General features: G+C 42.7%; 1 protein-coding gene across 4 annotated transcripts in view; it reads left to right on the top strand.

Moving 5' to 3' along the window:
• Positions 1–25,133, top strand: part of LOC310873728 (rho GTPase-activating protein 26-like) — a 182,479-nt gene extending 157,346 nt beyond the window's left edge. For 3 of the 4 annotated variants that reach the window (XM_083786278.1, XM_083786279.1, XM_083786277.1), the window contains 4 exons: positions 13,903–13,950; positions 15,552–15,662; positions 17,764–17,855; positions 23,472–25,133. In XM_083786278.1, the coding sequence (XP_083642404.1) occupies positions 13,903–13,950; positions 15,552–15,662; positions 17,764–17,855; positions 23,472–23,560 (340 nt within the window). In that variant the 3' untranslated portion in view covers positions 23,561–25,133. The remainder of the gene's footprint in view (positions 1–13,902; positions 13,951–15,551; positions 15,663–17,763; positions 17,856–23,471) is intronic. The other variant, XM_083786280.1, reaches the window with a different exon arrangement.
• Positions 25,134–25,700: the final 567 nt, after the last annotated feature.

The following is a 25,700-nucleotide window of genomic DNA, read 5'->3' as shown; positions in this document are numbered from 1 at the left end:
GTCTGTCCCCGATACTCGCAACAAAGTAGACTAGGCACCGGAAATGAATATAATGTATGTATTCTAGCCTAGGCCAGGGTTAATGAATATATTTCTGTATTATAGCCTAGGGTTAATGAATATATTTCTGTATTATAGCCTATAGGCCAGGGTTAATGAATATATTTATGTATTATAGGCCAGGGTTAATGAATATATTTATGTATTATAGCCTAGGGTTAATGAATATATTTCTGTATTATAGCCTATAGGCCAGGGTTAATGAATATATTTATGTATTATAGGCCAGGGTTAATGAATATATTTATGTATTATAGCCTAGGGTTAATGAATATATTTCTGTATTATAGCCTATAGGCCAGGGTTAATGAATATATTTATGTATTATAGGCCAGGGTTAATGAATATATTTATGTATTATAGCCCAGGGTTAATGAATATATTTCTGTATTATAGCCTAGGGTTAATGAATATATTTCTGTATAATATATATAATATATTCATTAACCCTGGCCTATAGGCTATAGGCTATAGCCTATAGGCCAGGGTTAATGAATATATTTATGTATTATAGCCTAGGCCAGGGTTAATGAATATATTTCTGTATTATAGCCTAGGCCAGGGTTAATGAATATATTTATGTATTATAGCCTAGGCCAGGGTTAATGAATATATTTCTGTATTATAGCCTAGGCCAGGGTTAATGAATATATTTATGTATTATAGCCTAGGCCAGGGTTAATGAATATATTTATGTATTATAGCCTAGGCCAGGGTTAATGAATATATTTATGTATTATAGCCTAGGGTTAATGAATACCGTTTCACGGCTTGCATGATGAAGTAGTAGTGCATTAATTTACGCAAAACATAAAAAAGTGAAATATGGAGATCCAAGGTTTCTGCCTGACGGCAACGATGTGTATGAGTGGGTGTCCCCCGAAAAAGATGACGCCATTACTCATTATGACATTAACACTGAGGATTTCACTGTGTGCACACAGTAACTGTATGTGTCTGTCTGTACGAGTGCACAATCTATTGCAGTGGTTTTCAATCCTTTTCATATCAAGGCCCATACCATTAGGAGAGACAACAGACAATCATTGCTGAAAATAACGAATTCTTCTACATTCTCTAATTGTGTAGATTTGTTAATTAACTAACGCAGATGTTTAACAATAATTTAACTCTTGAGAGTGTAAATTTAAAATGAAACCAAATGGACCGTAAGGGTCCATTTTGTTCGTGTTCGTGTTGCGTTCGTGTTGCGCTGTGAGCTTGTACATCTGCTATTTGCTTTTCCTTTTTCTTTTCTTTTTAAAATATTGATCTGTGTTGGGAGGGCGAGGGTATCCTTAACTTTTTGTTTTGTTTGAGAACAACCACTGATGTAAGAACTTTGGGTGTGATCAGTAAAACGTGGTCAGCATACATGCATGAACATTGTCTTTGGCCTTGGTAAATACACCACTCAATGTCGCAACTAATGTTGGAACTAGAGTCCTCACTGGGCCTGAAAATACTGACCGACCCTAACATTTATCACCATTTTAGACACGAAAACCCGGAAGAAAACAAAGAAAGATCGCCAGTAGGCAGAACCAGTGGCTCTGCGCAGTGAAAGAACAGACATATAATAGTTGTCTAAATGGCAACTGCACATGTTCAGTTGTTCATAAACATGATAAGTTCTGCACAAAATAAGCTAAAGTTTTTCTCATGATCAGCCGATACTGATCCGATCCCTTTAAATTAACATTGCAGGCTCGCTGCTCTAAACTTTCACAAGCCTCTCCAACACGGAGCTAGCTCTGAGACAGAATTACTGTGTATCCAAAGGATACCTTTCCAGGCCGCTAGTAGGCTATATACTGACGTCACTCGCTCATCCCCTGGTTCTGCCCGGTTCACGGAAGTAATTTCTCTATGGAGAATAACATGGGCTCATCTTAAAATCGTTTCATATAAGCATTGTGGTCCAAAAATTTAATAAACAAGCTGTCTCTGCGTTATTTTTATTTTTTTTAGATATTTTTTTTGCGGCTTACGCCTTTTATTGATTTTTGAAGGGACAGACAGTAGGCTGACAGGAAACGGGAGAGAGATGGGGGGATGACATGCAGTAAAGGCCGTGTCGGGTCCGGGAGTCGAACCCGCGGCACACTGCGACTGGATTACCAGTCCGGTGCCCAGACCGTTACGCTACGGCCTGGGCCTGTCTCTGCGTTATTGTCAGGGAGGTGTCTCTGTATCGTTTGCGAGAGTCAGTCACTCATATATGAAACAGTCTGTTTCTAGAGAAAATGTAACTAATTCAGTAGCAGTAACATTAGTGTTTTCTCTCAGTCAGTTGATTCTTCATATCCATATGAGTGACTCAGTGAAGTGGCCGGGATGACATGTTTATTTTTCAAACACAGTATATGAGGCAATCTAAAATTCCCTTATGCAGATTACAATGCAAATAACAAGTACATGAACCCGTGGATTTGTGCCGTCTACCGATATTGATGTCAGACTTCAGTGCTCTATATGGAAGCGATTTTGTAACGTCACCGATTATCCTTGCTTCATTGGTTAGTCTTCAATGCCGAGGTGCAGACAGACAGACAGACAGGGATATGCGCCTGTTCTCTGCTGCCTGAGTCACGGATCCTGAGGCTCGGCCCGGACCGACTAATTAGCATACATTTCGGCTTTCGGGCCGTCCCGGCCTGAAAACGTCGGGTCGGCCAGGGTCGGGTTCGGGCAGAATGTGTGAACTCTAATTGGAACACGCACAACTGCACCATGTGTGCAAGCCTCCTCTTCAAGCTTCCCCTCTTCTCCCAAAGCCTTACTGTATGCGTGGTTTAGAAGACAGACAACATTGTGGTCAGATGATTCAAGTGGGGGGGGTCCCGTGACCGCTTCATAAATATCCTTGATGGAGCCTTAACATACAGTGCATACAGTAAGTCTTAAGTTTCTTCCCGCAGTGTGTGGGACATGTGACATCCTGATAACATTTTAAACGATGCCTTAAAGCTGAAATCATGTTGGGAGGCCCCGAGAGAGATAGAATACAGTTAATTTATAATAACTTTAAATATACTGTAGGTACTGTACGAGCAGTGGTGGAAGAAGAAGTCCTCACATTTTATACTCAAGTAAAAGTATCACAATGTAAAATTACAATGTTAAAAAGAAAAGTTCACTATTCAAAATTTACCTGAGTTAAATTACCAAACGCATCACGGCACATTGTGAACTTGTAGATTAATTACTAATTCAGAAGGTAATTCTGTAAGTGAAGACACAGTTTTGACGCATTGTGAGCTTGTAGATCAGGGAATGGAACATTCTGCAATATGAGTACTTTTACTTTTAGTACTTTCAGTACATTTTGATGCCGATAATTTGTACTTTTACTTAAGTACATTTATAATATGGGACTACTTGTAACAGAGGACATCTATATTGCAGTATTGAAACTTTTACTTAAATAAAAAATGTGAGTACTTTTTCCACCACTGGCATATCCGTTTTCCTTCTGACATTGTGAAGACGGTGATTGTGAAGCTGAATCGTTTTCTTTCATCCCTTAAAGGGACACTTCACTTTACTACGGTACATGTTGTCTTACTGAGACAACATGTAGTCCAGGAAGGAAGGAAGTGAGCCCAGTGTCCATGACATCACAGACACTGGGCTCACTGCTAAAATCTAAAATATCTAAAACCACATGTTACACACATAAAGACCCCCAGGAAAGTGTTCTAAATCTTCTTAACGTCATTAACATATATTCTTTTGCAAAAAGGGTGAAGTTTCCCTTTAACCCATTCTGACCTGAGATCAGATTCACACGAGGTTTCCACTGGACACACACTGGTCTGATTAACCCATTCTGACCTGAGATCAGATTCTAAAAATGTCAGTCGTTCTTCGATTTTTCAAAAAATAGCAGACCTACAAGCTCGTATCGCGCCACTCGGTGGCGCGACTCATTCTCGCTATTTTAGGTGATACGCTAGGGTTAGGGTTAGGGTGATCACCTAGCCCTTTTCACCTAAAACTGGAATATGAATAGGCCTTTATGGTCCATTTGGTCATTTGACCTGACTTGAGAACCACTGTCTAGATTATTATTATTTTCTGTATCAGGAAGGAGAAAATGGTACCGGTACATTATTCTATTCTCAGGTCCTTTTTAGGTCAGCTGGCGGCTGAACAATCCTCGGTTAATGTTTGACAGAAAACAGACTCCGGCACACAGGAATCCTGGAAGACATGCAGACACATTCCACTCCACAACTGCACACACTTTCACACAGACACATTCGTATTCCAATGGCATATTCCTGCAATAAAATCGGGACTGCTTTGTCATTGTCTGCATGCAATAACAGTAATAATGTTCAGATATGGATGACGTTTCATGTTCGGGAAACTAAGTAATGAACCCATTCAAACCGGGAAAGCTTCTGTTCCATTTTAGATTTTAACCAATTATTTATCCATCTATACTGTATAATTTGGCTATTCTGAAATATTTAGAGATTTTAATTTATCGTGAAATTGTCCTTCACTATAGGATGCAAATTCAGTCCCACTGAAACCCTAATAGCCTACTTGATTAAATTGACCTGTAAAGAGCACATCTTATTTCACACAAAATAGCCGATCGACAAGCTCGCGCATTGCAGATAGAAGTGGCATTTTAAGTTTTAAGCATATTTTGATTATCGTGATAATATTGTTAATCACAATTATTTTTGCCACAATAATCATGACATTTCATATCGTCCTGTCCCATAGACGTGCTGCTTTTCCTGCAGACTAAAATCGGGGCACTTTTTTCAAACCCATCGTCACCCATTTTCAATGTTATTGGTCCTAAATTGGTCATTTGAAGATGGCACCATTTCCCTCTACCCACCCTGGCTTTCATATTGGTTGGGCTACTGTATATGTGGACAGACACAGTTCCCTTGATGGGGATTCCAAGCTAATAGAAATTATAGCATCTTCTGGAATAGAAGCCATTGTTCCTGCATTAATTAAACTGTGTGTGTGTGTGTGTGTGTGTGTGTGTGTGTGTGTGTGTGTGTGTGTGTGTGTGTGTGTGTGTGTGTGTGTGTGTGTGTGTGTGTGTGTGTGTGTGTGCGCTGCCCCAAATCTGCCTTTCTAGCGCCACCCGGAGGCCGACTTTTGCCCAACATATTTTTTGTTGTACGTACTTGTTCTGTAGATTTTGACCAAACATTACGCAAATCGGTACAATGTCTACAGTATAGTCATGTGATCAAGATGGATCTGTCCAATTCTATCCTGATTGGCTTCCATTGGCTTCCAAAGTTTGCAGGGTTGGCATGGTGTGTTTTAACAAAATGCCTCAAATCATGAACGCAGTGTGTGATTGATTGCTGTGAAACTTTTGCACACACATTCCCGCAAGGCCGACGAAGAAAGCCACGCTATTCACATTGGCCTGTTATAGCGCCACCAGCAGGCCGTTTGTTCAAAACAATTATTTTTGAACAAAATGCCTCAAATCATGAACTGATTGCCGTGAAAGGCAGAGAAAGAAATGGCACCCATTGGCCTATTATAGCGCCACCAGGAGGACACCTTACCTGGTGGAGACCTGTGCTCTTTTTCTATAGTTGTTTTTGCAGTGCCACGTGTTTGGTCCGGGGGAGAACATAGTTAGCCTTCCATGCCCTTTTAAGCACCTGCACGAAAATGTCTCTGGTTCACTCTGACATTTTGAGCGGCTTTTCTAGCAATTCTGTGAAAGCTGACAAAAAAGGCAGATGGAAGAGCGTCTTGCTTAGAGCACGTTGGAAGACTACACAACACAAGCGAGGTGACAGTTAGTCGTTATGACAATTAATTCCTTCATAACGATTGCATTGGGTAGGTAAAAATGTTTTTGGCTATTAATAAAAAACACACGTGACTGGCAGGTCACTCAAAATGAGAGCAATTACCAACAGAATCATATTTTTGGCACGCTCCTTACAAGTTGTACCTCCTTTTAAGGGTGACTAATCTATACACACACACACACACACACACACACACACACACACACACACACACACACACACACACACACACACACACACACACACACACACACAGTATATATAGCTAAAATCTAAAATGACACGGATACTTTCCCAGTTTTAATGTTTTAAACAGTTTTAAGCTTAAAGTTAACACCTTCAAATTGTGCGAGCATATACGATCACTTTCTCACCCCTGCTGTGACTCACTTTAATGAAAGCATTGCCTTACGAGACACCATGCCGAGCCTCTGTTCTGAGAAACTGGAATAACAATTCAAATAACTTGACTGCAGGCGAGCAGGGAGAAGGAAACAAAACATGTAAACAAGGTCAGAAATATTCTCCCGACACACCTGCGATCCTGTGACTGCAGTAGCTAGGTGACGTGTGTGTGTGTGTGTGTGTGTGTGTGTGTGTGTGTGTGTGTGTGTGTGTGTGTGTGTGTGTGTCGTGCACATGCAGATACTGTTTCCCCTTGCGTCTCCCTTTCATGTTACTCAGTCTTTGATGTACTACAGGTGCACATTGATAGCATGCCATCCTCCCTTCACATTTCTTGCTCATATTATCCCCTAATGTTCTCCCTCGCTCCCTCCCCTTTTTTCCGTCAATGGTTAAAGCCGTGAAGTCGCCTTGATGGGATATAGGACAGGAGCCTATCTCCTGTTTCTATAGCGTGAGGCAGCTTGACACAGCTCACCCACAATCACCTAAAACTGGAGTATGAATAGGCTTTTAGGCTACACCCCAATCCATCCCTGACGCTGCATGCCAAGCACAAGCAGGGAGGCATTGAGTCCCATTTTTATAGTGTTTGGTATGACTCAGCCAGGGTGCCCTAATGGGTTCATTCATTCTTCGGCAACGCCATTACTAATTCAGATGCAGATAGATAACCTTTTGGTTCATTTTGCAGTGGATGTTGTTCCGGCGCCACGGCTGATAGTGCCATGGCGCGCGATAAGAGACTATTCCACAATACCTCATAATGTCATCGCCGTGGGGTTGAAGCCTCCTTTGTTAGACCCATTAAGACCTGAGGAACTGATTCTACAAAAATGTCTAATCCGTGGAGCGCCGGTGCTCAGACGCTTTCATGTCAAGGACCCACAGTATTATCTGTATTTGGCCGCGGACCACAATCTGAAAATGTTTTGTCGGTGATGGCTCAGTGTCTGGACGATGGGGTATAGTACCGTACTTTGGCCTGTTTAGGAGGACGCATGCTGACCCTCCGCACGGCTGTGGTTGATTAGCCGGGCCAATAACTACACATTTACTCAAGTACTGTACTTGAGTACAATTTTCAGGTACTTTTACTTTACTGGAGTGTTTGCAATGTCCCAAGATGCAGATGACCCTGTTGTTCATTTAGAAGGGAATTTGTGATCCAGTGTTGTTTTTTTGAGTGGTGCAGCCACTCCAATGACTGACCGGCAATGTCTCTCCCTATCTATGTCTAGGGTATACCAACAGGTGCCAAAGTGGCGCTGTTGAGCTAGAAACAGAGAGATAGAGTGTTGCGCTGTTGCCTGCTAAATACAATGTGGAGCGTGCAGAGACAGAGAGGGAGGGAGAGAGAATAACCACACACTTAGTTGTGAGAGAGAGTGTTGTCGGGGGCCGATCGCGTCATTTTCAAATGATCGAAGTCGGATCGGGAGCCAAACGACGTGATCGGGACGTCCCTAGTATCAATATTATATCCATGTCATGATATTAGACTGGATATTGTCTGTGATTTGGGATATTTATTGTGATATGGCATAAACGTGTTTATATAAAATATAAAATATCGGATCAGGAAAAAGCGGTATCGGCAGATGGTCAAAATCAAATCAAAGCTAAAAAAAAAACGTGACCGGGACTAATTGAAATTGCAATTTCTGTTTAACCCATTCTGAACGGGCACCCATTTTGGTGTCAGCATCATGTTATGCTTTAGCTATTGAAAAATAGCAGATCTACAAGCTCATATCGCGCCACCGAGTGGCGCGATACGAGCTTGTAGGTCTGCTATTTTTTTTTAAATCGAAGAACTACTGACATTTTTTTTAATCTGATCTCGGGTCAGAATGGGTTAATCAGACCAGTGTGTGTCCGGCGGAAACCTGGTATGAATCTGATCTCAGGTGAGAATGGGTTAATAAAGAGCTGGAGACATGGAGAGTCCTGTTACCGAGAAAAAGAAAGAAGAAAAAAAAACATTATTTTTGTACTCAATGTGTCCGAATATAGAGCTTTTTTTTACCTATTTTATCAAAGGCAAACCCAGTATTCATCAGGCATTTTCTATTACCTTTGGCAACTGTGTGTGTGTGTGTGTGTGTGTGTGTGTGTGTGGGTGGGTGGGTGGGTGAGTGGGTGTGCATAATGGACTGATGTGGCGTGGATTGACGACTATCTGGCAGAGGAAATGAAGGCGGGATGAATTTAATTAAGGCTAGCAGAGAGAGGAGGACGGGGGCCCGGCGAGCTGTAAACTCAGCTCTTCATTATTTACCTCTTCATCTGTAAACCAATAAAGAGTTTGTTACCCTTTTTAAGATAACACGGTGCTCCCACGCATCCTGGCGGGAAAAACACATTGAAGAATTGTTCCAGTTTTATTCCGGTAAAGGAAAAATGTCAAAATAGTCAAAATGTAGGATGATACTTGCTTAACTGTAAGTTATAACTGTAAATTTAAGGTTTGATATCGTTGCTGACGGGAGGAAACCACCTAACTCCATTTCTTTCTCTTTTTTTGTGTGCATAAATCAGTGCTATTGAACACCATATAAAGTCACAACACCAACTTTGATGAGGCAGTATTGATTTGTTTTCAAAATATAAGGTTTCTGTCATTTCCTGAAAAATGAACATTTTGGAGTTAAGTGGTTTCTTCCCGACAGCTGTATTAATTCATAAGCCGAAATCAATCGGGGCAGAGCTATTGGTCGTCGGTCATCATCTACATCAGATGTTCCCAAAGTGGGGTCCGGGGACCCCCAGGGGTCCTTGAGGGAGTTCCAGGGGGGTCCCCAGCTAAATGATAGTTTGGAACCAAATTGACCCTTATGCATGGGTCTGTGACCCGTTGGGTCCATTTGGTTCCATTTGTACACTCTCAGAGTTAAATTAACATTGATTTTACAATACAAATTGGGGGTCCCAAGAGGGGTCCTTAAAATTAAATGGGTTGAGAATCACTGCTAGAGCCGTAAAGACATTCTCTTATGGGGGTCCCTGGCATGTCTCTTCAAATGGGGGCCCGCGGGCTAATTTGTGTCTATTTTGGGGGTCCTTGACATGACGACAATTTGAAAATGGCCAGTGGTCATTGCTGGTTATGGAGGAGTGTCACAGTTGCGTTGTATTCATTTATTTTGTTCCAAGAGGGCGGCAACGCGATTATGCTGGAGTCATCACAGGCCTCCACGTGGGAGTGGATGTGACTGGGTTCAACAAAACCACGGCTGCCATGGCAACCCCAGCGTGTGCACGCACAGCACACGCACAGCACTGAGGAGGACATGATGGAGAGCCTGGGCTCTGCATTCTGCCAGGGCCGGGTTCAAGTTCAGCAGTGGCACAATCTGCTTTTATTTGTCACATCGCAGTTGTACAGGTGTCGAGCAGTGTGGGAAATTATTAGTATTAATATAACATAATTCATGTTGTACACGGCTGTCATTTAACTCTTCTTTTGCCAGCTACGTATATATTCATACAACCCCCCCCCCTCCCCCCCCCCCCCTTTACACCATAAATGAAGCTGCTTAGCGGAAAATCAGGTTTTAACATTGGTCCCGGACTCCGGTTACTAGGCAATGCCTTCGTCACCCCCAGCACCAGGATCTTTGCACACTGCCCCTATTTACCTCCAGTCAAAGTAGGATTTGCCTCATATCTCTGAAACTACAGTACGAGTTGTTTTTCTGATGCATCCAAGGTTCAGATGTCATTTGTGATTTTGTAACGCATCGCTCCCGACATGTTAACGTTTCTGGCAAAAGGTAAACAGCATGAGCTGACGCTAATAATAGCCATTCGTTACAATGGTGGTCTCCAGGCCGGGAAACCGCTGACAGGGTTTACCTAAACTCTGCTGCCACCTTGTGGCACAAATAATTAAAATAAGAAGAACTGACACACCTGAGAACCACTCTTACCTTTTATAACTGCAATGATGAGCCTGCACAACTAAGAATTTCACCCACCTTTGTAATGTGATGTACTGGATTCTGACCTACAGTCGCTCAGTATTCATTCATTTCGCATTTACAACAGCTAATTTGGTTTAAAGGTTGGTTAAATGTCAAGAGATTCCATGTAGTCATAGGGAATAGCAACCACATTTTCTGCAGGAAAATAAAAACAGTAATGGAATATGTCTCTGATTTCCAAGTTGCCATAATATTATTTGGTAAGCGTATAAAAAAGATAAAAGGCTTGCCTGGCTTCGCATGGCCTCTGCCACAGCACAGCCGTGCCAATACCCATGATGAAGCATGGCCTCTGCCACAGCACAGCCGTGCCAATACCCATGATGAAGCATGGCCTCTGCCACAGCACAGCCGTGCCAATACCCATGATGAAGCATGGCCTCTGCCACAGCACAGCCGTGCCAATACCCATGATGAAGCATGGCCTCTGCCACAGCACAGCCGTGCCAATACCCATGATGAAGCATTTCCTCAATATCATGTTATTGCTTCTTACCTCAATTTAAATGATATTATTTTCGGTGGGAAACAGCCACGTCAAACATCTGCAGTAGTTCCTTGAACATTTCTCCAATTGGCATCTCCTCTCTATTATCATATACATAGCCTATAATTCGTTTTCTTTATTTTTTTCCCCTTCCCAATTTAGTCGTTATGCCGATTGATTCCTCCCCACACACTTCTGTGTGTTGTCACAGCTGTTGTATAGTAGGATACAGCAGCCTCAACCGCCAGCGAGGAGCCACCACCGGGAGGATGTAGAGCCTGCGCTTCGCCCTATCCTCCCGCCCAACGCCGGCCCAACCCCCAAAAATGTCACCCTCCCCACCTGGCAGATAGCAGAAACTATACCGCCCACTCTGTCGAGGCACACACAAACAAACGAGCCCTAATACCACCACTTTTACAGAACAACATAAATGATACAAACCAACAGACAACTGCACAACCCTTTGTTGCTCTCCCAAGAATGATGCTTGCAAAAGGATTCAAGATAGAAGAGGGTTTATTTGTCACTCACTAATACAGGTACAGTGAAATTATCATGATGGCACTGGCAGAACGGCAGCACGCCCGGACCTTTCCTGGTGGCCTGCCGCCTATTGGCGTGGTGTTTCTTTTTAAAAATCATGGCGGCCCCCTATGGTCGCGGCCCACCGGGAATATGCCCGGCACGTCCTATGGCCAGTCCAGCCCTGCTTCGCTCCCCCGGACACAGTGTCCGTACAGACGCGGTACAAATCCGGATGCACTGCGGTGGATTTGAACCACCCGGACTATGTGTGCTAGCTACTTTTCCACTGTGCTACCCAAGCACACCCTATCCTTGGTTGAACAGATTCCCAAGGGCTTTACCAAGACCCAAAAGAGAAATTAGACCAGGGCCCGGGACCCAAACTAGTGAAACTTGCGTTGTGAGCTTGTACATCTGCTATATTCACTGCTTCTTAAATTATTCGATTTCATTCATGAAACTTAAAAAAAAAAAAAAGGTTGGAATTGTTTTTAATTCATGAAAAGTTGTATATTATTTTATGTAGAAAACGGAAAAGAAATATAGGACAATATTTTGGTCTGCTTGTCTTTAAAGGACGTGCCAGCGTGGCTATAACCACAATTAAAGCCTACACACAATGCACAAATGTAGTTAACAGGCTTGGCTAAGTGGCTGCAGAGCCCACGTCTAGCTGGGACTGGAATTGAATGAAACTCTGTGTTTGGTTTTTGGTGTGCCTCCATCTTCTCTGCCATGTCTATTACTCCTCATTAGACGCTTGTTATTGTGGTCAAGACAGTGTGCCTGCTCACTAGACCAGACATGTTATTGTGGTCAAGACAGTGTGCCTGCTCACTAGACGAGACATGGTGGAAAGAACTCTTTAACTATAAGTACATTTAGTATTAGTACCTTATAGGTCATTTTACTTTGGTCGAGTGTGACAATTGTTTTTAAATACTTTGCTGTCAAATTAACGCCCTACATGATTACTCTACAGCAGGGCTATTCAACTGGCGGCCCCCTAGTGGCCCTTGGAATAATTTTCTAAAAACAAACAACAAAATGTAAGAGAGAAAGTTACAGGTATGTTGTGTGCGATATATAAAGTGCTAGATTATCATCATGACAGTAATCCTAAATTATATTCTATCATATTCACTCCTGCAGTGCCTGTGTGTGTCTGTGTGTGTATTTTCAGCTAGTGCTCGTTGACACTCGTCAAATAGGTCTATTCTAAGGTATAGCATATACTTGTATAGACATATATCACCCTGTGCTCATACTGTGCACAAATGTATTGGCCTACAATAGATATTCGTGTTTGACCACAAAATGCATTTGTAGAATCCAAAAAAAAATGCGCTTTGCGCGCACACAATAATTTGTGGCCCCCGACCTAATCTAGTTGAATACCCCTGTACTACAGCATCACATAGCACAAGACCTAATCTAGTTGAATACCCCTGCACTACAGCATCGCATAGCACAAGACCTAATCTAGTTGAATACCCCTGTACTACAACATCGCATAGCACAAGACCTAATCTAGTTGAATACCCCTGTACTACAACATCGCATAGCACAAGACCTAATCTAGTTGAATACCCCTGTACTACAGCATCGCATAGCACAATACCTAATCTAGTTGAATACCCCTGTACTACAACATCGCATCGCACACGCGTATCAAAGGTAGCAGATCGGATCCACAAGCTCCAAATGTGGTGCGAACTTGCGAAGTGCCACGTTTTGATCTTGCCGATCTGCTACTTTTGCTGTTTTTGTATTTGAATCTTGAAAAGTAACAGTTTTGGAGGTTTCCACCCGACAGAGATATTATACTTCTACTCCACTACACCTCAGAGGAAAATATTGTTACTTTACTACAATTATTTGAAAACGTTATACTAGTTAACTTTGTATAGGTTTAAATTATTCATACAAAATAAAACATACATTCACCAATTAAGCCGTATTTTATTATGGAGTATGGAATATAGAATAATTATGTATTTTTTATTTCATAAAAAAAAGAAAGAGTGGAAATGAGATGCTTTTTGATGCCACTCTTGCAGTTTTCCTCTGCAAGCTGCACTATGCAACTTTAATCTTCTGCTTCGGATTTGAACCTGTGCTGACATTTTTACCATTGAGGAGCCGGCCTGCTTGCTCAGGGGATACATTGAATCTAAATGTCTCATAGAAGAGCAAGGAGACAAAATACGACAAAATACAACCACTCGGATTGCATAAGATATATTGTATTCATATACTGGACAATACAGATGGGACAAATTTACATTTCATTCATTAAAAAGGTTACATAGTTTGTTCATGCAGGCTGCAGTAATGATGTGGCTTCGGTACAAAAGCATCAAAAGATGCTTTTGTACCCTCCTCCACACACACACACACACACACACACACACACACACACACACACACACACACACACACACACACACACACACACAAAAGTGTAATCTACCAACTCACAGTACATTGTGAACTTGTAGATCGCCAAAGACTATATGGTGCAAATGTAAAAAGAAAAGAAAAGGCGGGGAAATGAAGAATTGTTGAAAAGCCTCATTTATTCAGCTTATTTATTTATTTGTTTTCCTTATAATTGCAGGTTGAACCCAAAGAGTCGTGCCAGCATACCTAGCAGCATCGCTACCAGGTAAGAACAGCCTTTAAACCTTGTGATGATGAATGACACTGGTTTCACCACTAGCACTGCAATGAATCACTCTGGTTTCACCACTAGCACTGCAATGAATCACTCTGGTTTCACCACTAGCACTGCAATGAATCACTCTGGTTTAACCACTAGCACTGCAATGAATCACTGGTTTCACCACTAGCACTGCAATGAATCACTGGTTTCACCACTAGCACTGCAATGAATCACTGGTTTCACCACTAGCACTGCAATGAATCACACTGGTTTCACCACTAGCACTGCAATGAATCACTGGTTTCACCACTAGCACTGCAATGAATCACTGGTTTCACCACTAGCACTGCAATGAATCACTCTGGTTTCACCACTAGCACTGCAATGAATCACTCTGGTTTAACCACTAGCACTGCAATGAATCACTCTGGTTTCACCACTAGCACTGCAATGAATCACTCTGGTTTCACCACTAGCACTGCAATGAATCACTCTGGTTTAACCACTAGCACTGCAATGAATCACTGGTTTCACCACTAGCACTGCAATGAATCACTGGTTTCACCACTAGCACTGCAATGAATCACACTGGTTTCACCACTAGCACTGCAATGAATCACTGGTTTCACCACTAGCACTGCAATGAATCACTGGTTTCACCACTAGCACTGCAATGAATCACTCTGTTTTCACCACTAGCACTGCAATGAATCACTGGTTTCACCACTAGCACTGCAATGAATCACTGGTTTCACCACTAGCACTGCAATGAATCACTGGTTTCACCACTAGCACTGCAATGAATCACTCTGGTTTCACCACTAGCACTGCAATTAATCACTGGTTTCACCACTAGCACTGCAATGAATCACTGGTTTCACCACTAGCACTGCAATGAATCACTCTGGTTTCACCACTAGCACTGCAATGAATCACTGGTTTCACCACTAGCACTGCAATGAATCACTCTGGTTTCACCACTAGCACTGCAATGAATGAATCTGGTTTAACCACTAGTACTGCAATGAATGAATCTGGTTTAACCACTAGCACTGCAATGAATGACACAATGTTTACCACACCATATGGAGTGTGTGAACATTTTTGTGCACATGTACAGTACAGTATATGTGCATGTTGGCATAATACGTGTACTTTACACCAGTGGTCCTCAAACTTTTTCATATCAAGTATTGATATGTATTTGGCCGCAGACGCCCATCAGAAAATGCTTTGTGCCAGAGACCTCCAGAAGAGATTTTTGTTCATTACACTTTTTCAAAACATATTTCTCCAAATCACACTTGTCCGAAGTGAGGGGCGCTCTTATCATCAGCCAATCAAATCATACACACAAAGCTGTGCATAGGAGGGGCTAGTGCTCCTCAAAAAAGCAGATAGCAGCAGTACAAACCCGGAGTGCAGTCTGTTATTTTTGAACATATAAATAAGTGGTTGAAATGACTGATGCTACATTAACTGCTTTAGCTGGAACCCCCCCAAGGACCCCACTTTGAGAACCAATCGTTGTGTGTGTGTGTGTGTGTGTGTGTGTGTGTGTGTGTGTGTGTGTGTGTGTGTGCACGCGTGCGTGCGTGCGTCAGTGCGATGGCTCCGAGCCCCACTTCGCCGCGTTCCCCCTCGTGGCCGATGTTCTCGGCCCCCTCCAGCCCCCAGCCCGCCTCGTCGGCCTCCAGTGACTCCTCCCCGGTCAGGTGGGTGTCCCGTCCCGTCCCTCAACAACCCCAACCCCCTTGGATCAGTGATGCCGGCTCAGTAAAGCCATGTAGTTTGACCCATTAAGACCTGTGGGCGAATCCACAAATGCCTTCTAAACCAGTAGTTAACTCAAACCTTTTTCATGCCGTGGAAACCCCCAAAATGATATCTTTATTGTTCTCGACAGGATATGTGTCTTCACAGTCTATTCATAAACAACAACAACTACAACAAAAAGCAACACATAACCATATAGCACAAAACAACATATTACACATACACAACAACAAGACAATACATGAGTCCCCAATACCATCCTTTTAATGGGGCAGTTTGTTTAATGCCGCAATGACTGAAGTGACAAAATTCCTAGCTTTTTTCCCCCCACTTCAAAGTATCTTTGCCCAGATGGCATTAGGTCGAAGTGGTAATACAGGGAATGATCAGTTCTTTTTAGTTTTTGTGTGTGATGACCTTATTGTCCATATCAGAAAGTGTGGGTGTGGGAGTCCAATAATCTTGGAAGCAATACGGATAATTCTGTTAGGCATGAATGACCGTAATAAGTGGTCAGACGGGTGGCGTGTTGCGAAACTCTTCAAGTGAGCCCTGATCCAGAAAACAACTGGTTTACATTTTGTGGCTTTTCACCGCCCCAGTGGCGAATTTATTTTCCGTAAAAGCGACTAGTTTCATGTCTCTCAGGCTGTGGGAAAGATCGATTGAAAAATCGATTGAACAAAGTGAACAATCCACCGTGTCCTTGCACTGCACTGCCACAGTCCTTGGTTTTACGATAGAATGGTATTATATATCATATACCATGACAGGAAGCTGTCCTGTTTGTCATTTTTACATGTTTAAATTATCTTTACAACTCTATAACATCAGCCCAGCTCCTTATCCAGACAGTTCACAGTTAACAGTCATGTCAAAACTTGACTATTGAAACTCCTTACTGGCCTACCGGCATGCGCACTTAAGCCTCTCCAACTGTTACAAAATGCTGCAGCTCGCTTGGTCTTCAACCAGATAAAATTGTCTCCCCCCTTCTCCGCTCCCTCCATTGGCTCCTGGTCGCTGCCCGCACAGAATACAAAACTGTGATGCTGGCATTCAAGGCAACCAAAGGTATGCCCCACCCATATCATGCAAGTCTGATTGAACCCTACAAACCCTCCCGTGCACTCAGATCAGCCAACGCAGGGAAGCTGGAAGTACCCTCACTAAATACGCCGGGACAACGCTCCACACGTCCCAAACTCTTCTCCCTTCTTGCTCCAAAACTATGGAATGCACTTCCCATTGCAATCAGAACTGCAGCATCACTCCCAATCCTCCGCCGTAGTCTGAAAACCCACCTCTTCAGACTCTATCATGGCCCGTAGCACTTGCCCTAGCCTGGATGGCCTTACAGGCGTATGCAAAGGCTCAATTTATGTAACTTAGATATCATTTTATATAGACTTAGATAGCATTGTATGTAGACTTATAGCATTTGATGTAGACATAGCGCTATATAGTGTATATATGCATAGTTTCATTATATAGATATTCCACTGTTACGTTCTTATCTTATGTATGATTCATGATAACTACTTGTTTATTTATATGATGTATTGCCATGCTTTTTTGTTCTGGATTAAGAGCGATTTATTGTATATTTTTAAAGTGTGTCATTATAATCCCCATTTCTGCTAAAAATCAGTTAAGCTTAGATGGGCTTTATTTGGTTTCCATTGGTTCTTATCTAGGTGACTGTGAAGTGTAGTGTAGTAGTGGGTGGAAGCAGTTGAAAGTTGTTTGTCTAGCAAGGCTATTTGTGGCGGAATGGCTTTGAGACACATCTTGTGGTTTGGCAGACACTAGATGAATAAATTACGCTTCAAGGGACAAGCGGTCTACCCTGACTTATCAATTTTTGAGAAATATCACATCAATCATTTATCACGAATCTTCTCTTCTGGGGGTCCCTGGCACAACACATTTCCAGATGGACATCCACGGCCAAATACATAGGCCTACAACTATATCTACCCTGACTTTTCAATGACTAGATTCTCTCCCCCCCTCTCTCTCTCTCCCTCCTCTGTGCAGCATTGCAGGGAGAAAAGCGAGAGCGCTGTATGCCTGCAAGGCAGAGCACGACTCTGAGCTGTCCTTCATCGCCGGGACCGTCTTTGAGAATGGTGAGTTTCAGCCCACGTGACGCGAGTGAGGAAGGAAGCGCAGGGAATGTGTGGGCGTGTGTTTGTAGAGAAGCACAATAATTAGTGGCTGGGAGAGACCAAATGAGCCGTGGATCTGGTCTCTTGACCTTTTCGCTGAGTCGCGTGGGACGTGTGTGTGTGTGTGTGTGTGTGTGTCATAACTGTGGTTCTTATAGTCAGCATCTATATTTAGTCAGAGCAGGGCTGCAACTATCAATTTTTGAGCATGTATTCTATCGGTCAATGTTTTCATTAATCGAAGACTTTCACAATCTACCATGTCACTATTTTATGGATCTAAGGTTCCCAAACTGTTTAGCTCAGGGGGTGTCCAAACTTCTTTTTTTCTCCTACCTATCAGAATTTACTTTCGGACCATTATTAAAGTCACATAAAAATAAAAACAATTTTATTTCAACTGAGCTAAAGCTGAGCTAAAAACCCGCAGCATGGCCCAGGCCGTAGCGTAACGGTCTGGGCACCGGACTGGTAATCCAGTCGCAGTGTGCCGCGGGTTCGACTCGCGGCCTTTACTGCATGTCATCCCCCCATCTCTCTCCCGTTTCCTGTCAGCCTACTGTCTGTCCCTTCAAAAATCAATAAAAAGGCGTAAGCCGCAAAAAAATATCTTAAAAAAAAAAAAAAAAAAACCTGCAGCACTCCAGGTTATATAAATCTCCAGGGAATAAAATCCTTCACAGTGCAAGGCTCGAAGATACAGGATGAAATCAAGAAAATGCCAGCACTCAAAATGTCCTTTTCACAAGCTTTGTTGGCCACAAGGCCGAAACGCTTACTAATAAACAAACTCAACCACAGATGCGACATTATGACAAAATTCAAACAGTCTTCCATTTGCACTTCAGAAAGTCCAAGGCAAGCCTTGTCATGGATAAAGGGTGGGTGGGTGGCAATTCATGGATGAAGTACTCACATGTTCTACTTGAGTAAAATGATCAATGCTGCAATGCAAAAATACTATATAAGTGCCTTATTCAAAGTGTAGTTGCATAAAATTTCAAAGGTAGTATTAACAGTGAAAGTAGGCCTACTCATTGTGCTAAAATGTCCCATTTAGAAAATGGATACACAACAACATTTAGAAAATAGTAGATCTACAAGCTGGAAGCTGTGATCTTGTAGATCTGCTATTTCCAAATGTCCAAAATGTATGTGGTATGCTGAAGTGGTTAATGTATGTCCTGTAATAATCAAAATCTACATAACTACGGTAGTAACTAAAGTTTTCAAATAATTGCACTGGAGTAAAAAGTACAATATTTGTCTCTGAGATGCAGTGGAGTAGAATTGTCAAGTATTGACAATTGGAATACTATTGGAAAAATAATATTGAAAAAATAAATAATAATAATAAAGAAATCCACAAAATTGTAGACCAATTTAAAGTACATTACTTGAGTATTTAGGTACTATCCACCACTGTTCAGTGGTGGCATTTCAGTGGAGACAAAGAAGCAAATTAGGCACCACAATGGTGGGGAAAAAATAAATCAATGCCGGTACTTGATCAGCAAAAGTAGCAGATCCACTTTGAGCTTTTTGGAGGATGAGCAAGCTAACTGTATCTGTACATGTCTGTATTGTCTATTGTGCACTGTCTATTTGTGTAACTGCACTGTACTGTATGTAATGTTTTTCACTGTGTATGGGACCCCCTCTAAAATGAGTTGCATCTCAAGGGGCTATCCTTTCAAAAAAATTCTGAGCAAACCTCATATGAGGTTTCCACCCGACAGAGGATTTTACAAGCTTACAAGTCCAAGGTCTCTTATCGTTGCTGTCGGGCAGAATCATTTGATGTCATGAATGTTCTAACTTTTTGTGTTTTGTTTTGTAAATTGTATGTATCTGTTGTTGGAGCCGGGTCAAGGCTATTGTTTATATCATTGCTGCTCGGTAATGAAGGCATGTGACGTTGAATCAAGCTTATAAGCGTCACAATATGCCCAACTATCTACGTATTTATTTCATAATACGGGCTGAATACGGGCATCAATATTTTGTCTTCTTCTGTTTGACATGATGAAATCCGGAGAACTTGTTGATCGGTGGCCTGTAGACTCGCTTGGCCTTACCTATGATTGCTGAGCCCTGCCGTGACGTGAAACCGTCCACTGTGGGAGATAGACTCTTTGACTCTATGCCGACATTGACTACATCATACTTAGGCAATATCTCCATATTCTAACTTTTTGTGGGGGTTTCTTTTCATTCTTTCATTTTTTCTTCTTCAAATTAACGCCATACTTGATCATACTGCAGCACAGAAGCTTTAAAAGTAACAGATCCAGAGCCAGCTTGTCGATGGGCTATTTGTGAGTGGTGCCTAACCGCTCCACTCCAATAACAGACTGCGTGTGTATGTCTGTTTGGAGTACAAACAGCTGCAGCCTGCACCACTCAGTTCACACGGGTGTGCTTTTTCTATTTGAATCTTGAAAACCAACAGTTTTTGGACATTAAAGGAGAGTTCCCGCGCATCCCGTTTTTTTCCTGAATTCTGATGATAATCTATGTATGAATGCATGTTAGTGGCCTCATTAGGCCCACTGGTAGAGCCTGACCAGAGCCTTTTGTGGTGGTTCTGGAGAACCGTGGGTCCGACCGACTGCACTGCAATCCCTGTGGGGGTGTGGAACGTGTGTGTCGAATTTGAAGTCGGTGGGGCAAACGGTTCTCGAGTTACGTGCATTACAACCGTACACACACGTACGCACGCACACACATAAGTACGCAGAGACGTGGCGCATTTATAGTAGGAATCATGTGCAGGATCTAATTTACATACAAATGTGAGGGATGTTTTGACTAATTCCAAATTCCTCTCACACACTTATGCCAGTGTGCCAGTGATCACCCTCCTTTGTGCCAATGTTGGCACCGGTGCCAAAGGTTGCCTACCCATGCCCTACCTACACACTGCGTTGAAGGTCACAATGCAACGCTTTGTGAGCCTGCAGATCACCTGTATTTTTTAACCCATTCTGACCTGAGATCAGATTCACACGAGGTTTCCACTGGACACACACTGGTCTGATTAACCCATTCTGACCTGAGATCAGATTCTAAAAATGTCAGTCGTTTTGTTTTGATTTAAAAAAAATAGCAGACCTACAAGCTCGTATCGCGCCACTCGGTGGCGCGATATGAGCTTGTAGATCTGCTATTTTTCAATAGCTAAAGCATAACATGATGCCAACACCAAAATGGGTGCCCGGTCAGAATGGGTTAAATTCGATGGGGTTTTTTTTCAAGATAATGAAAAAAAGAAGAGGTTTTGGGCATACAAGTTTTCCACACGGCAGCGACGATGCCATGACTTTGTGGTCTATAAATAACGACAGATTAGATCCATGACAGCCAGGAATCAACGGGGTCGTCATGTGAGAGCGAGCCACAACACCAGCCACTGTGTGCATTTACAATCCTCTATAACTCAACCTCACCAACGTTGTGACTTTTATGAATTTTGACATTCTTGACATTGTGTAATGAAACACAAAATAAGGTTATGTTCTGCTCTTAAATGAGCTCTTCTCAAACTGTGGCGTCCTGGTTGTAAACGGGTCGTTACAGCCACTCAGTACAGCTGGACGTTTAGGAAAAGGCTTTATTTGAGAGCATGTGGTGCTTTGTTTTTATATACAGCTTTTCGTCCCGTCACGTCTCACATTTGCCATTAACAATGAGAGGAGAATTTACGTCATATGTGCCTGAAATATGACGTAAATTTGTGGCAACAGAAACATTAACTCTTTTATTGTGGCTAGCTGTTAGCATAAATCCCAGTTCCAGGTGCCACCATACGCGTTCACTTTAAGAGTCGGAGTTTGCCCCCCCCCCCCACACACACCACACACTCACTACACACACGTTAGTATCATTGGCACAAGCACACACTGTTTACCTTTCGTCAGAAGCTTTTACATGGAGGGAGCGTCGCGGTACAAAGGCACAAATTAAATCCGAAATTTGGATGGCAGAAGATCGACCAAGGACAGCTCTCCTGGAGTCCGACTTATGCAGTTATGGAGGTTTTAAAATCCTCCTTTCAACTGCTTTACACAGTGATTATATTTTCAATCCCATAGCTCGAGCGGTGGGGCGTTGCCATAGCAACCGGACCAATGTTAAAAGCTGCCGTGGGACTCAACCATTATATAGAGTATATAGGAGTATATATATATATATATATAGGAGTATACATTGGGGTCGGTATATATACGGACCTGGGATATAACGTCCCCTAGTGGTGGGGTCCTTTTTTTTTTACACTACGCTTCCTGCGCCCCTCATGAGCAGACCTGTCGCTGATCCAGGCCACGCCTGGTCACTCGCTCCTCGTCTGAAAGGACCTTAAGCCGGCAGGCTCTATTAGCTCAATGATAAAGTTGTTGGCACTTCATCTGGGGTAGAAGAGGAAAGTTACATAAGTTAAGTAGAAGAAGCAATACCATAATGTAGAAGAATGGCATCTAACGATATATCGTATATCGATATATCGATGTATAACTCGAGCTAGGTTCTAAACAAGAAAGCATGTTTACAGTTGTTGCACGGAAATTACAATAATGAAATGAAAATTATTCATCATGCAGATGCTAAAGTTGCAAAAGTTATTGTTTTAATTTAACATAATCAAAATGCTTTGGAAATAGCAGATATACAAGCGCACAACGCATGGTAGGGCCCAACGTATGTATGTTTGGTAATAATACAAAATCTAAGTAACATATAACTAAAGTTCTGTATCTAATTGTTGTGGAAGTATAAGTATAATTTACTTTTACAATTGACAATGTAGAATTTTCCTACATTGTCAATTATAAAAGTAAATAAACTTAGTTGCATTCATACTTGCAAGTCATTTAGGGTGAACAAAAACAAACAAGAAATATCACAGACAAAAACACCCGCTCTGTCTCGGGTAAATTGTTGCCGGAAAACACATCTTTGATGCGAGTCTGTGGTGACCCAGCCTTGACAAAAGAAGGATGTTTTTCCTCTGCAATAAACACTTCCTGTGTCTTTTTTAATGCCCCCTTTCTCGCCGAGGCGGGACAGTGCTGAAGCTCAGCTGCTTGCTCTTCGTGCAAACAAGCAGAGTCTTCACTGATCTTGTTCTCAGCTCACACGGCACTGGAACTGTGTCATGCAGTAGCCACTTAAGCCCCATCTTATATTCCTTTGCAAAACCGTACGGTGATCTACAAGCTTAGGACTTCTTCAGCTTGAGGACGGGGAACATTCTGAGAAAATAGCCGATCTTACAAGCTTGTAAATCGGCTATTTTCGGAGAACACGTTCTTGTGCCAAGATGAATAACTAAACCTCATGTACATAATGTTTATTTATTATTTATAGATTAATAACTAAACCTCTTGTACATAATGTTTGGATGGATTTGTCCTTCCCGTGCCCCCGACTGTTTCTTTATTTTCTTCCTCTTCTTCCTCATTCTGGAAACAATACAAACTGTTTGGACCAAACACAAATTTCACCCTCTGTTTTGCACCTGTAAACCTGTGATGTCATGTGGCAATTAAACATTTATTCTGATTCTGTTCTCTGCAGTTCATCCATCGAGGGAGCCCGGCTGGCTGGAGGGGACGCTGGACGGGAGGATGGGCCTCATCCCAGAGAACTATGTGGAGTTTGTGTAGTCTCCAGTGGTGGTCTCCCCCCCCCCCCCCCCCTGTAACGGTGTGTTCACACTGGCCAGATACAAAGATATACAGTCTACTACTACCATTCATTTGTAGCTGCTGCAAGAGCTACAAAAAGAAAAAGTTGAGCTGGTTTCAACTTCAGCTGCAAAGATGCAAAGCTACACATATCAGCTTTGTACCTTTTTTGTATTATTTTTGGCCAGTATGAACGCAGCATTAGGGTCCATTTGAAACCCCACCCCCCTCAAGGAACCCTGACAGGGTCCCGGCCTATAGACCCTACCCTGAGAAGCACCGGTCTACAGCAATGGACTCCCACTCCACTGCATACTGTAGGAACTATCGGACCGGACTGGGGGCTGCACGTTTTCTGGAGGGGAAACCAACCTGGAACTGTCTGGTACCCTGGACTTCATTTGACCACAAAGGGAACGGATTAATGGAGAGTGGGCATGTCGTCAATGTTGTGTGGACTGGACTGGACTGGACTGGACTGGACTGGACTGGACTGGACTGGACTGGACTGGACTGGACTGGACTGGGTGGGAGTGGAGTGGAGTGGAGTGGACTAGTTGGAGTGGAGTGGGGGATAGATCACTGTGTTGCACTGGAAAAAAAAATAAACAAAAAAAGACGAGACTCTTATTGGATTTAGCATTGAACAGAGAGGAGGAGTGTGTGTGTGTGTGTGTGTGTGTGTGTGTGTGTGTGTGTGTGTGTGTGTGCGCGCGCGCGCGCTAAATGTCCACACACAACAGTAGATTTTCAGGAAATAGACATTGTGAGGGCCGTTTCCCAAGATCTTCACAAGAGAAATTGTCGTTTCTATTATTTCATGAGATTTGGGGGTTAGCATTAGGCCTTTTAGAGATTAGGTGTTGGAGTTTATTATGCCTGATTTATTATTCTCCCCCCCCCCCCCCCCCCCCACCCCCCAAAAGTAGCAGTAATACCGGTGTTAGAGAGTGTTTGTGTGTGTGTGTGTGTGTGTGTGTGTGTGTGAGAGAGAGACACACACAGAGAGAGAGAGAGAGAGAGAGAGAGAGAGAGAGGGTCTAAGGAAGAGAGGGAAACGAACGACTGAGGAATAAGGCTCATGGTTAAATAATTTCTTTTTTACTTTTTACAGAGTTTTGCTTACCGTGTGAAGATGCACTGCCACTGCTGTGGATTGTTTAAACGAGGGACCAGGGGGAGGGGGGGAGGGGGAGGAAGAGGCCTTAAGGGTGCTTGGACTGCAGAGCCATGTGGTTATAGCCACCGATCAAGAAGACTCGCTATGTAAAACTGACTGAAATGATGTGGGATCATTCTGCGGTGGTGAGAGAGAGTTGATGTTTTCGCATTGCGCCAAAACAGAATTTAAGCGTAAAGTCCAATTCAGCTTTCATCTCCCCAACCAATCATCACGTCATCCCTGACCACACGCTTTTGTCGCGCAAAGCATAACCTGACCTTAATCGGACGGCGCTCATACAGAATGTCACGTGCGAGCAGAACACAGCTTGCCAGTATTGATCAGTACCGATCAGTCGATGTTTCAGAACTCAGAGTGATACTTGCCAGACCCCCCCCCCCCCCCCCCCCCCCCACACGGTTACCGTGAACAAACAAACAGAACTTTCCAGGCCTACGGTCGAGTCCTGTGTTTGCAGCACAACATGGAATGAGCCACTCGAGTTTGATTCTTTTTTTTAAATGTATTTCTATGTTGTTTTTTTGCATGCAGCGCTACCAGAAAATTATTCATAGTTTCCATGGCGGCTCCTTGAGGGAGCGATGCAAGTTCATGGCCAAGTATACAAGCTATACAACTGGAAGCTTTTTCATTTCGGTTCTGTATTCGTGATAACCTGAAATTTAAAATGTGCTCTGCCGCAGTCAATGAAAACCCAGCTTGCAAGTGATATATTTTTAAACTAATTATATGCTGATAGTACTCATTGATGTAGAGTTGGTTTGTTCAGTCAGATTGGTCTCTCTGGGTTTTTTGGTTAACGGAAAACAAATGTTGTTTCTGGATACCAATTTCATCCAATCAGGAGCTCCGTGCTCGGCTATTTTTTTATTTTTACAATTTAACAAAAACCAAACGTGAAAGTACAATATGATAACTCTACTTTTGGGGTTGGGG

This window comes from Protomyctophum parallelum, assembly GCF_964188405.1.
Source record: "Protomyctophum parallelum genome assembly, chromosome: 1".
Classification (NCBI taxonomy): domain Eukaryota; kingdom Metazoa; phylum Chordata; class Actinopteri; order Myctophiformes; family Myctophidae; genus Protomyctophum; species Protomyctophum parallelum.
Note: the sequence above shows the minus strand (reverse complement) of the source record. Positions and strands in the feature narration are given on the sequence as shown.